At 36.7% G+C, this 13,737-nt stretch overlaps 1 protein-coding gene across 1 annotated transcript; it reads right to left on the minus strand.

Moving 5' to 3' along the window:
- Nucleotides 1-336: 336 nt before the first annotated feature.
- Nucleotides 337-13,499, minus strand: HMGN5 (high mobility group nucleosome binding domain 5). The gene is made up of 7 exons (XM_019648175.1): nucleotides 13,283-13,499; nucleotides 11,546-11,575; nucleotides 10,963-10,992; nucleotides 10,643-10,696; nucleotides 4,241-4,375; nucleotides 2,524-2,821; nucleotides 337-353 (listed from the first exon to the last, which is right to left on the minus strand). The coding sequence occupies exons 1-7, from the start codon at nucleotides 13,295-13,297 to the stop codon at nucleotides 337-339; spliced, it is 579 nt and encodes a 192-aa protein (XP_019503720.1). The 5' UTR covers nucleotides 13,298-13,499.
- Between the last annotated feature and the right edge of the window lie 238 nt (nucleotides 13,500-13,737).

A 13,737-nucleotide genomic window follows, 5' to 3' on the forward strand; every position in this document is an offset into this window, starting at 1 on the left:
AAACTCCAAATGCCTTTTTGTTTTGTAGAAGTGAACAAGCTGATCCTAAAAGTCATAAAGAATCATAAGGAACCTTGAGCAAACAAGAAAAAAGTTGGAGGACACGTACTTTATGGTGTCAAAACTTACTACAGTTCTTCAGTAATAAAAAGCATGGTACTGCCATGGAAACAGACATACAGATCAATGGTACAGAATAAAGATCCCAGGAATAAAACCAAACATCTGTGGCCCATTGATTTTTAAAGAGTGCCAAGAACAATGGAGAAATAGTCTTTTTGAGACATGGTGCTTAGACAAATGGATAGCCACATGTAAATGAATGAAGTTGGAGCCCTACTTCACAATATATCCTAAATTTAACACAAAACATATCAAAGACCTAAATGTAAGAGAGAAAACCATAGAACTCTTTATATGAGTGTTCATCTTTGTGCTCTGGGGATTGGTACCAGATTCTTAGATATGCTGCCAAAAACACCAGCAACAAAAGTCAATAAATTGAACTTAATCAAAAATCAAAACATGTGCATTAAAGGACACTATAAAGAATGAAAAGGCAACCCATGAGATATAACTTTTGCAAGTCATTATATCTGATAAGAGATTTTTCCCCAAAATATATACATGTCTTACAACTTAATACTAAAAAGACAAACCAAGTGAAAAATGGGCAAAGGGTTTGTTAGACATTTCTACAAAGAAGATATACAAATGGCCAATAAGCACAAGAGAAGATGCTCAACTTCTTGAGGAAAGTGCAAATCAAATACATTATTTTCATCATCACCAAACTCCGTGCTAGGATGGCTATAATAAAAAGACAGGCAGTAACAAGTATTGACAAGAATGTACAAAAATTAGAACCCTCATACATTGCTAGTGAGAATACAAAATACTGAAGCCACCTTGCATAACAGTCTGGAAGTACCTCAAAAAGTTAAACATATAATTAGTATATGATTCAGTGGTTCTACTCGTAGATATATATCCAGGAGAAATGAAAACATACATGCACACAAATATTGCATATGAATGTTCATACCAGCACTATTCATAATTGACAAAACATGGAAACAATTCAAATGTCTATCAACAATATAGTATATGATGCAATACATTATTCAGCCATAAAAAGAAATGAAGTAATGATACATGCTACAACATGGGTGAAACTGAAAACATTATGATCAATGAAAGAAGCCAGATACAAAATGCCAGATGCATATTGCGAGATTCCATTTATATGAAATAGTCACAATAGGCAAATCCATAGAGACAGAAAGTAAATTAGTAGTTGTCAGGGACCAGTGTGTGTGTGTGTGTGTGTGTGTGTGTGTTTGTGTGTGGCAGGGGGGTGAGGGAAGTCTGGAAATAGATAGTGGTGATGGTTGTACAACATTGTGAATATACTAAAAGCCAATGAATTGTGCACTTTAAAATGGTTAAAATGGTGAATTTTGTTATGTTAATTTTATCTCAGTGAAAAAATATTTAAATGCTTTCATGAGTATCACAATAGAAAAAATTAAGCATTATAATGTCTCATTAACTATGTTTTTGGAGATATAACAAACTGCAATCATCTTTGAAGAAAATTTTTATTAAGATAAATCCAGTAAAATTTTATGGATACATATAATCAGAGCTGCCCTTCTGAAATAGACATTTGCATTTCTTTTAAAAATGGAATTACAATTTTATTTTTTCTAAAACTAGTAATAAAGTTACATTTGGGAAAGATAATTCTAACTCTTAGCATTACATGAAAATAGTTCACCTTCTTTATAAAAGCAACCTAGAGAACCACAAGAACATTTGAGGAAACTTTTCTTTGAGGATCTTTCGACTTAATGAAATTATCACATGTAGGAGTAAAATTAAAATTGAAAATTGAATCATAACTTACACAAAATTGAAAATGTATTTTTTCTATATTCTGCTATTATAATCACAAAGTTTATAGATAAAGGTGTCATGTTAGGAACTTTGTGGCTAATGATCAGTATGAAGATATTCTGAAATTCAGTTGATGCTAAGGAAAAGCTGTGGTTATAAAATATTTGATAAAAATATTCATCTCTATTAACATTACAACATGGAGGTACATATTACCAAATTATTGAAACTATATAAGGCAGCTTTAAACAATACTCTGGGACTCTTCTTTTTGTCCAGCTTCTTTTTTGGCTACTTCTTTTTCAACTTCATCCTTATTTTCATCTTCTTTTCCATCTCTTCCATCTTTCCTATCTCCTTTTCCATTTTCTTCCTTTCCATCTTCTTCCTGTTCTCCATCTTTGTCCTCTTTTTCATCTTCTTTCTCTTTTCCATCTTTCTCCTCATTTCCACCTTCATCATCGTTTTCCTCTTTTCCATGTTCGTCCTCTTTCCCATCTTCCTCATCTTTTTCATCTTCATCCTCTTTCCCATCTTCATTATCATCTTTTCCATCCTCATCATCTTTTCTGTCTTCTCCCTGTTTTTCATCTTCTTTATCTTTTTCATCTTCAGATTCATTACCATTTTCTCCTTCCCCCTTTCCATCTTCACCCTCTTTTTCATCTCCTTTCTCTTTTGAGTCTTCTTCCTCTTTCCTGCCTTCTTTCTTTTTTCCATCTTTATCATCTGTTTCATCTTTGTCCTCTTTTTCATCTTCTCCTTTCTCTTCTTCCTTGATTTGATCTTCCCCATCTCCTTTCTGATCTTTTTCATTTTTTTCTTCTGCAGCCACTGTTTTTTTCTTTTTTCCTTCCTCTTCTTCAACATCTTCAAGTTTTTCTTCTTTTATTTCCTCAAGTTCCTTTTCAGGAGCTGGTGCCTATATGTATAGAGAAAACAAAACAAGATTGTATTTGTAAATTTAAAATTGTTTCCCCTAAATATTTAGACAGGATTACATCTGTTTTATGGAAATAATACTTTCTTTACAAAAAAAGTAATTTTCCCATGGAAAAGGCCTAATAAATATCACACCACAAGGAAAAAAATCTAAGAAATAGGATTAATTAAAATAGCTTCACACAAACATACAAACAGATATTTAGAACAATAAATTCAGGAAAACTTATTCATATAATTTCCATTATAAATATAAAGAAATAGAGGAAATACAGAATAATCACATAGTTCTATATAAGCAATTCTCAATAAGTAGCATGCATGTAAAGAAAAATGCATTCCTTGAAGAAATAATATATTATGTTTCTATAATGGTGAGATTTAGGTTTCCTTTGTAAAAAGCTACTTGAAAAGTATTTTACCATTTATCATAGGATCACTTACAAAAGATTTTCCCTATATGCACAGGTTTGGTTTGTAGATTTGGCACTATATCACATTTTCAGTGTTTTACTATAATACCTAAAAAACATGGTATCCATTAAATATGCAAAGCAATACCTATTAGAAACATTTCCATAATGACTTATTTTACAATCTGCAGGGTAGGGAAATGATCACATGATTTGGAAAAGGGATTTACAAATAATCCATGTGCTGACAAAAATAATAGAAAATTAGTCTGTATTTAATAAGAGAGTCATTATATTGGGCTGCCGGAAAATTCATGACATATTTTTTCTGTTTTTCATTGCAAAAATGCGTCATGACTTTTCCGACAACCCAATATTAGTAGTAAGTCATGATCACTGGCATTGTTCTATTAATAGCAATGCTAAGCCACTGCTCCCACTATCCATACATGTAAATCTCATATTTAAATTTTCTTTCTTCTCCCCTTACTTATATTATACTATATGCCATTGATTGAATGTTTATGTCCCTAAAAATTCATCTGATGAAACCTAATCCCCCATGTGATGGCATTTGGAGGTAGGACTTATGGGAGGTGATTAGGTTATGAGGGTAGAGCCCTCATGAATGGAATTAGTGTCCTTATAAAAGAGGCCCCAGAGAGCTCTCTGGCCCCTTCCATCATGACAGGACATAGAAGACTGTCATCTACAAATCAGGAAGTGGGTGCTCATCAGACACCAAAAATGCAGTCAATTTGATCTTGAACTTCCCAGCCTCCAGACTGTGAGAAATAATTCCTGTTGTTTATAAACCACCCAGTGTGTAGTATTTTGTTATAGCAGCCTGAACTTTCTAAGACATTATAGAACCACTACTCGTTTAATGTTTCTCAACTTTTGAAATACAAGGCAAATAAGATTTCTTTCCATTGCACTCATTGTTAAGCTTTCAAATGGACAAATCTGTTAACACTGTAAGATACCTCTATGATTGTGGCTTCTCCATTTTCAGCATTTTCATTGTATTCTTCTTTGACAATGTCTTGCTTGGTTTCAGCTGTTGTTTTGGTACTTATATCTGTGGTTTTATCCATCATATCAGTTTCTGTTTTCATTCTCTGTCCAGCAGCACAAAATAATAAAAATAAATATACAATTTAACTGGTTATTGATTAAATGTACCCAGTTGTAATAATTTATGAAAAAGCTATAAAATACCTGTATAAACTTTAAACTGACAAAATTATCACTTGCCATCCTCAGTTTCATTATAAACTGAAGCAGTATTAAAAATGAATAATGTTCCTCTAATAGAAATCAAAGAAATTTTCTTTTAGATGAGAAGCAACTTGTTAGAATGCTGAACAGTGGCTGCTCAGGGTCAATTGCCAGCATCAGGTTAGACTTTGATAAATTATCTCTCTTTGACTAGAGAAGCCAGTTTATCTCTGTCATGTCTAATAATTAGCAACAGGGTTTTACTTACTACAAAGCCTGCATTGGTAATAATTAAGAGAAATACTAGTGAGATTATCAATTTAGATATATTTGAAAGAGATTACATAGGTGATTCAATCTTTGTGTCTACAAATTTTGAAATGACCTGAATTATGATTGCCCTACCAAAAAAATTATTTGCCTAAGTATGTATGTAATAGAAAGTGTACTGGGTTAAGGGGCCAGAAAATCTGTGTTTGAATTCAGGATCTGCTACTTATTTGATATAAGGAGAAAATGATAAAATACATGTGAAATTGTTTTATAAACTGTAGAATGCAACATAGATTATGTATTTACTCTTTTAATACATGAGAAACTGAGAGCCAAGGAGGATAAAGTATTTTAAAGTCCATGATTATATAGTATCTGTTTTATTCTAGAAATATCTCCAATTTTAAAGGAAATAAACAATGTTTACTATTTTCATAACCCATAAATTAAGTATCTGATTTTCTACAATAGTGATCTTGAAATGTGAAATAGAGAAAATATAAAACGAAACTTTCTCTTTTGTTGTTACTTACTATTATTAATAAAACTTCTCTTGCCCTAGTTTTAGCAATATCTTTTAGTCAAGGATTTTACAAATATGACTATAATTTATAGTTCCCTCAACAACGAAACGATGGATTTAGATGACTCTAATGTTCCTCATAGCTTTAAACTTTTGATTTTAAGAATTTAAACAATCCTTAAAACATCAATCATACCTCAGTAAAGCAGTTAAAAGAAAGAAATAAAATTGAATTATTGTCACACATTTACACATAAATAAATATAAATAAAGGGAAAAAGCGAACTTAATATTAAGGCTATTCTATCTCTAATGTCTTCAGCCACAACATCAGAGCATAAAAGCCTATATGAAATCAACTGTGTCAATTTAAAAATAACGTATGTGACGAAGTTCCATCAAGACAGCAGAGTAGATAAACACTGTGTTTGCCTCCTCCCACGACCATCTCAAAATTATAGCTCAACTACAGAACAACTATTGAGAGTTTCCTGAAGGCTAGCAGAAAAGAAGTCCTATAACTAAGGACATACAGAAGAAGTCACAGTGAGACTGGTAGGAGGGGCAGAGATGCAGAACCAAATGGTCCCACACCCATGTGTGGCGGTTAAAAATTGGGAGGGATATCTCAGCTGTGGAGGTTCCCACTGGAGAGCAAGGAGTCCCAGCCCCACACCAGGCTCCCAAGCCCAGGGTTCCAGTGTCTGCCAGGATGAGAAGTCCCCATAACTTCTAGCTGTGAAAACCAGTGGAGATTGTGGCTGAGTGAGATGTAGGGCTGCTGGAGTCCCAGGCATTCCCCTTAAAGGGCCCAGGCACGGACTTACTCACTGATGGACTCGCTCGCTGTGAGCTCATGTTAAGGCAGCAATTCGAAAAGTGCCAGGGACTTTTGGGGAGGAACTGAATTATCCAGCTTCAGGGCGAGGGCCGGAAGGACAGCTTTCTCCCAGACAGAAGTGCTGGAAGGTACTATTTTCCCTATGTTGAGTCTTACCGTCACTCAGAGGCAGGGGCAGGTGGCTGCCATATGTAAGTCTCCATCAACCTGGCTAACACTGTTTGCCCTGCCCTGGTGATACCCTGAGGCCCCACTCACCCAACTTTTGGGCCCACCCAAGCCACTTCAAGTGGCTTTTCCATTCAGCCTATCTTGGCTCATACTATGTACTTGCCTAAAATATCTCAAAGGTTCACAAACCCCAAACAAGCAGCATCTGGCCTCTGCCCTGTGCCACTTGCTAAGCAGCCCCAACCCTGGCACAAGTGGAAGCTGATCTCGATTCACAGCTTGGACTCCCCCATGCATGTCCAAACCAGTCCAAGTGGAAACCATCTGTAGATCACTTTGTAGTTCATACTAAGTGACCCTGGGCAGGATACAGGCAGTAACTGTTCTTGGCCTGCAACAGACCCCAAGTAAAAGGCACCAGAACAAACACACCTCGTGGCCAACTTCAGACCACACCAGAGCACCACCCAATCTCTTCCAAAACTGACACATCAAAAGGGCAGATGGGCAGGCACCAGAGCCCTGCTAAAGTGAATCTTGCTCTGTAGGGTCAGTCCCTGCATAACAGCTCCTCCACTGTAGTAACAGCCAGTCCTCACAACCAATCAGCCTGAGAGTCAATTCCTCCCACTGATGTGCCAACAGCAACCAAAGCTCAACTATAAGATAAGGGTACACAAAACCCACACAAGGGACATCCGTAGAGCACCCAGCTCAGGTGATGAGGCAGATTGAACCCCTGGGCCACAGATGACACCTACTACTTAAGGACACTGTACTAAGACAAGAGACATAGTAGCCTTACCTCATATATAGAAACAAACACAGAGAGGAATCAAAAATGGGGAGACACTAAAACATGTCCCAAATAAAAGAGAACAAAGCTCCAGAAAAAGAACTAAACAAAATGGAGAAAGCAATCTACCAGATGCAGAGTTCCAAACACTAGTTATAAGGATGCACAATGATCTCAGGGAGAACATCAACAAAGTTATAGGAAACATAAAAACGGAGATAGAAAACTTAAAAAAGAACCAGTCAGAAATAAGAACACAATAACTGAAATGAAGAATACATTAAAGGGAATCAACTGTAGGTTAGATGAAGCAGAGAATCAAATCAGTAACTTAGAAGATAAGGGAGCAGAAAACACGCAATTAGAACAGCAAAATGAGAAAAAATCCAAAAAAAAAATGAGAATAGTTTAAGGGGTCTCTGGAACAACATCAAGTGCACCAACATTTGTATCATAGGGGTACCAGAAGGACAAGAGAATTGAATGAAATTCAAAACTTTTTGAAGAGCAAGTAATTGAAAATCTATTTGAAGATATACTGGTGGAAAACTTCCCTACCCTGATAAAGAAAAGAGACATACAAGCCCAGGAATGGCAGAGTCCCAAACAAGATGAATCCAAACAGGCCCATACCAAGACACTTTATAAATAAAATGATAAAGTTTAAAGACAAAGACAGAATCTTAAAAGCAGCAAGATAAAAGCAGTTAGTTACCTACAGGGGAGATCTCATAAGCCTGTCAGCTGATTTCTCAACAGAAACTGCAGGCCAGAAGGGATTGGCAGGAAATATTCAGTGATAAAAAGCAAGGACTTAACAACCACGATTACTCAACCCAGCAAAGCTATCATTTACAATCGAAGGACAGATATAGAGCTTCCCAGACAAGAAAAAAGCTAAAGGAGTTCATCACCACCAAACCAGTATTACAAGGAATCCTAGAGGAACTTCTTTAAGAAGGAAAAAATGAAAAATATGAATAATAGCAATAACTACATATCTATCAACAAAATTATTTTCAATGTAAATGGATCAAATGTCCCAATCAAAAGATAGGGTGGTAAATGCATATGAAAACAAGACCCTTACATATGCTGCCTGAAAGAGACTCACTTCAGATTGAAAGACACACACAGAATGAAAGGTATGGAATAAGATATTTCAGGCAAAAATAAATGAAAAAAATAAGAGCTGGGGTGGCAATACTTATACTAGAAAATAGACTTTCAAACAAAGGCTATAACAAGGGACAAAGAAAGACTCAGTAATGCCACTGCTGGTTATTTATCTGAAGAAACCCAAAACACTACTTGAAGGGGACATGTGCATCCATATGTTCATTGCAGCATTGTTTATAATTGCCAAGACGTGGAGACAGCCTGGGTGTCTGTCGATGGATGAACGGATAAAGAGGAGGTGGTACATATATAAAATGAAATATTGCTCGGCAATGGAAGGAAATGGGTGCTTGCCATCTGTGGAGGCATGGATGGACCTGCAGGATATTGTGCTAAATGGAATATGTCAAATAAAGACAGATTAAATGTGATTTCGGTTGCATGTAGAATCTAAAGAATAACATAAACAAATAAAACAGAAACAAACTCATAGATACAGAGAACATGTTGATGACTGCAAGATGCGAGGGTGTTTGGGCCAGTGGGTAAAAAAGGGAAACAGATTAAGAACTACAAATTTGTTGTTACAAAGTAGTCATGGGGATTTAGGGTATAGCATAAGGAATATAGTTAAAATATTGTTATAATTATGTATGGTGTCAGATGGGTACTAAATTTGTTGGGATGATAGATGGGAAGGGCTTGGGGGCAGGGTGAAAAAGGTGAAGGGACTAAGAAGTACAAATTGGTAGTTACAAAACAGTCATGGGGATGTAAAGAAAAGCATAGGGAATATAGTCAATGATATGGTAATAAGTATGTATAGCGCCAGGTGGGCACTAGACTAGTCAGGGGGATCACTTCTTAAATTATATAAATGTCTAACCACTATGCTGTACACCTGAAAAATATAAAATAATATTGATGTCAACTGTAATTGAAAAATTTTAAAAAGGAGGTTCAAATTTCCAGGTATGAAACAAGTAAGTCATGGGGATATAAGGTACAGCATAGGGAATATGGTCAATAATATAGTGATAATGTGTTATGGTGTTAGATGATTGCGGGACTTATCATAGTAATCACTTCTTTAGATATATGAATATTGAGTAACTTTGGTGTACACCTGAAACTAATATAATATTGTATGTTAGCTATATTTTAATAAAAGTCTTAAAAAAGAATACATTAAAGGGAATCAACAGTAGCTTAGATGAAGCAGAGAATCGAATCAGTGATTTGGATAAGATAGCACAAAACACCCAATCAGAACAGAAAAAAAAAAAGAATTCAAAAAAATGAGGACAGTTTAAGAGGCCTCTGGGACAACATCAAGCATACCAACAGTCACATCATTGGGGTACCACAAAGATAAGAGAGAGAGAGAGAAAGGAATTGAAAACCTAATATTTAAAGAAATAATGACGGAAAATTTCCCTAACCTAGCTTAGGAAAGAGACAAACAAGCCCAGGAAGCACTGGAAGTCCCAAACAAGATGAACCCAAACAGGCCTACACCAAGGCACATCATAATTAAAATGTCAAAGGTTAAAGACAAAGAGACAATCTTACAAGCAGCAAAGAAAGGCAGTTAGTTACTTACAAGAAGCTCCTTAAGACTATCAGTTGATTTCTCAACAGAAACTTTGCAGGCCAGAAGAGATTGGCATGAAATATTGAAAGCAATGAAAAGCAGGGACCTACAACCAAGGCTACTCTACCCAGCATAGCTATCATTTAGAATCTAAGGACAGATGAAAAACTTCCCAGACAATGAACTAACAAAACAGAAACATGCATTTTGATGGTTGCTGGATTGGGAGGCAGGTCTGGAAGGATGGGTGAAGGGAGAGGGGAATAAGAGGTACAAATTGGTATGAATACAGAATAGTCATAGGGATATAGAATATAGCACGGGGGATATACTATGTATGCTGTTAGATGAGTACTGGATTTATTGGGGTGATCACTTCATAGGTTATATAAATGTCTAATCACTGTGTTGTATATCTGAAGCTAACATAATATGGTATGTCACCTCTAATTGAAAAATTAAAAAAAATAATGCATGTGAAAGCACTCTGCAAACTATAATGTACTATCAAATGCTAGTTACTATTATTAAAAAGCATTACTTTGGTTACTACAGTTTACATGTTTTCTTTTCCCAGGAATATGGGTACTGTGAGTATATGATGTCAAAGACATTACATTTTATGGGTCTATTCAATTTAAATTTTGTTCTGTCTCTTTGTAATGAAAATTCCAAAATACAGTGAACAAATATTCCCTTCTCAAAGGGATTACATGTATCATATAGTATAATGTAATGTATTACTAACTGAACAGAAAATAAAGACAGCAAAATAATAAGCTGTGTGCTTTCCCAAAAAATATATTTTTGAAGAAAAGCAATTTTCTCTCAACATTGCATGAATATTTACCCTTGGAGTTGATGTTCTTTTGGGCTTCAACTCCTGCATAATGGACACAGGCATCTACATCACAAATCAGAAGTCATTGGGGGAAAGGGAAGAAATCATCACTGAAGAAGGATCACTAACAATGAAATTCAACCTCTTAATTATAATAAATGGGTATAGTTCAAACTGAGCACTAGGAAGAAAGCATTTCCTTGATGTGAAAGTTTTTTCTTAAAATGTTAAAAATAAGTCTTGTATTAAATGTAGTATTGTCCAGGATTACCTGACTTTTAAAATTACATTTTACAATACAGAGGCAGCTTTTTAAAAAGGCTACTTACAGCGGACAGTCTGGCTGATCTTCTCTTTGGCTATAAGGGAAAAAACATTATCAGTTAAGGGAATTATGGATACATAAAACTAGAATTATTTATATTGTAGTGAAAATATTTAGTGTAACACTACATAAACAGTGTTATTAAAGAAGTAACTATGAACTAGATTATAAAATATCATAGTAGAAATAAGTTTTGATTTTTCCCTCTTCTCGGTTCTTCATACAGCTAAGGAAAACAAAATCCCAAATTAAACTTAAATTGCTATGTTAAATGAACACAAAGGCTACTAACGAGGAGCATATTTAAAAATGAAAATATAGCCCCTTATTGTAGACAGACAAAGCACTTATTTTGCTTAAAAGGAAGAAACTCTCTCCAGATCTTAACAATCGCAATAAGGTCCTAAATTTCAAGATTAGAGTTTTCAATACCTACTATATTTCTGAGAGAGCTCACTAGCATACCATATTGGTACTCATATGGTAAAATATACTAACCAGCATTTATTTTTTAGTTGCTTATGAGTCTCAAGTTTCTAAAACGAGTGGGTGTTTTGGGAACAGATTTTAAAATGAAAGAAACTCACCTCCTGCCTCATATCACCTTGACCTGCGGCCTATACAAAAGAGAAAACCATACAGTAATAAGGTCATTTATATAAACATATAGATCAGAAAATATTGGCTATGGTTTATAGTTGCACTATAATATAACTGCTTATGACTTTTTCCTGGATTCCCGCTCAAGTAGCCGCGTTCTTCCTAGTAGCAAGCTGTCTTCTGCTGCCTACTAATGTGCAAATGTGCACCAAGGTGCAAATGCCTTCTCAAGATATAAGTTTACACAAATGATATTTAACTTCACCTTTTTTTTACATTTATCTCCTAAAAACAAACCTTTTTAAATTTTAATATCCACCTGCTGTAGCCAGTGTTACAGCCAAAAAAGTGTGGGGGCGGGCAGAATGAAGGCAAAGCTTCATGCAATTTCCCTGTTTTGCCTTATGTTTGAGATGCAACTGTATTTATTTATCTGACCCTCTCTGTCGGCTCTGTACTATACTCCCCTCCAAGTTCTGCATACAAGAACTACAACCCCCACAATGCTTTGGAAGGGGGGGGAACCTCTTTGTTACAACGTCAATGCGTTATTCTGAGGAGCGAGCGCGTTTTTAAAACTTCCCGCCACTACCTGCTACAAGGTTGCTGTCAGCTCTGTAAAATAGCAAGGAACTATTTCTTGCACAAGACTAGAAACACACAGCGGCGGGAATCTCGGGAAGGGGGATGTTTTTTAGAAACCATTGCTTTCCGTGTCAGCCTTCTAGCCTGGGAATTATCAAGCTATTGCACGATTCATACCACCGCCCTAGAGCACCAGGGAATTTTGGTCTTATTCCTATGTTCTAGAAATAGGGAAGGTGAATGGATAAATACAAATATCAAAACAATCATAAATTGGCACAGCGTTTTACAATTTTATCAAGCATGAAACAACGCTCAATTTCACTGTTAAAGGAACCTCCTCCTCCCGCAAAATAAGCACCGAGCGTGCATTTATTTCCCGTCCAAGAGGGGAGCCACGAATTTTGAAGTGAAGGTTTGCAGGAGACCTGTAGCCCTTGAATAGCTCAGATCAATTCTGCATGTCTAAAGTGGTCAAATCCATGCTATCCCAACATCAATAACAGTTTACACCTTCAGACAGAGTTTCGAGAGCCCTAGATCTCTCAGCCCTAAAGTTGCTAATTACAGCGGTGAATCTCCCCCTTCTCTAGGACAGTTTGAAATCTGCGCCGCCTAATGGCACAGGATTACCACTGCATAGCCATCTGGCATGACAAGAAGTGGAGGAGGGAAGGGGGGAAAAAAGAAAAAAAAACGGGAAGAACAAAGGCAAATATGGGAGAAAGCCATGGCTTTCGTTCCCCCAAACGGGACGGTTCCCAGAGAAAAGCCAGAGGCTGAGGAGGAAACTGGTGCCTGGAAGTGTGGTTGGGAGAAGTGTTCTCCAATAGGGTAAGCGGAGGAAGGGGGGTGGGGTAGGAAGCGACAGCACAGCGCTATGGCTGTTTGTAATTCAGCATGGAGACACCTCTTATGCGATTCTTACCCCTAAACAAAACAACTCAAAAGTGAACTACCAGTTGCGTGGGAGACCATCCCAAATCTTACACCGACCGTTCTTTGCCATTCCCTCCCCTTCCACTCAGTACATCTCAAAATCGAACTAGAAGCCAAAATGCTTTTTTAAAAAATCTCTGCCGATTAGAAAATATGTATTTCAATCGCTAATCCCCCTTCTATCTTCCCATTTCACTTACCTTTCTCTTGGGCATTGTTGCAGCTCTATAGGGGATCTTAGCAGTCAGCAGGAAAAAAGCCGAAAGCAGTCTCTGTCCGCTCGGAGAGCGACTGAGTTTTCAATGAACTAATTGCAGCACGACCTGTACTCGCCTCCCCCGTCCAAAAAAAATCCTTCGTATTGGCAACATTAAACACACCAAGACGCAACCAAACTACGCGAATGGTTACTCAGAGTGGGAGCCAGATTCGAGTGACAGGCTGTCAGGCCAATAAGGGGAGAGGACCAGCCCACGGGGCGTGGCCCACGGACTTGCCCGAAGTCCCTGTCTGTTACCGGCTCCGACCGCTGGTGGGGTGGAGGAGCACGCGGACTTTGTAGACGCAAAGCGCTCGAGCGTAAGACCAGCGAGAAAGCCAGAGTAGTCTTGATCGTTTTTTTTTTTCTTTTATGTTGTAATGACAGGCGAAAGGC

The sequence above is a fragment of the Hipposideros armiger genome, unplaced genomic scaffold (assembly GCF_001890085.2).
Source record: "Hipposideros armiger isolate ML-2016 unplaced genomic scaffold, ASM189008v1 scaffold_121, whole genome shotgun sequence".
In the NCBI taxonomy this organism is placed as follows: domain Eukaryota; kingdom Metazoa; phylum Chordata; class Mammalia; order Chiroptera; family Hipposideridae; genus Hipposideros; species Hipposideros armiger.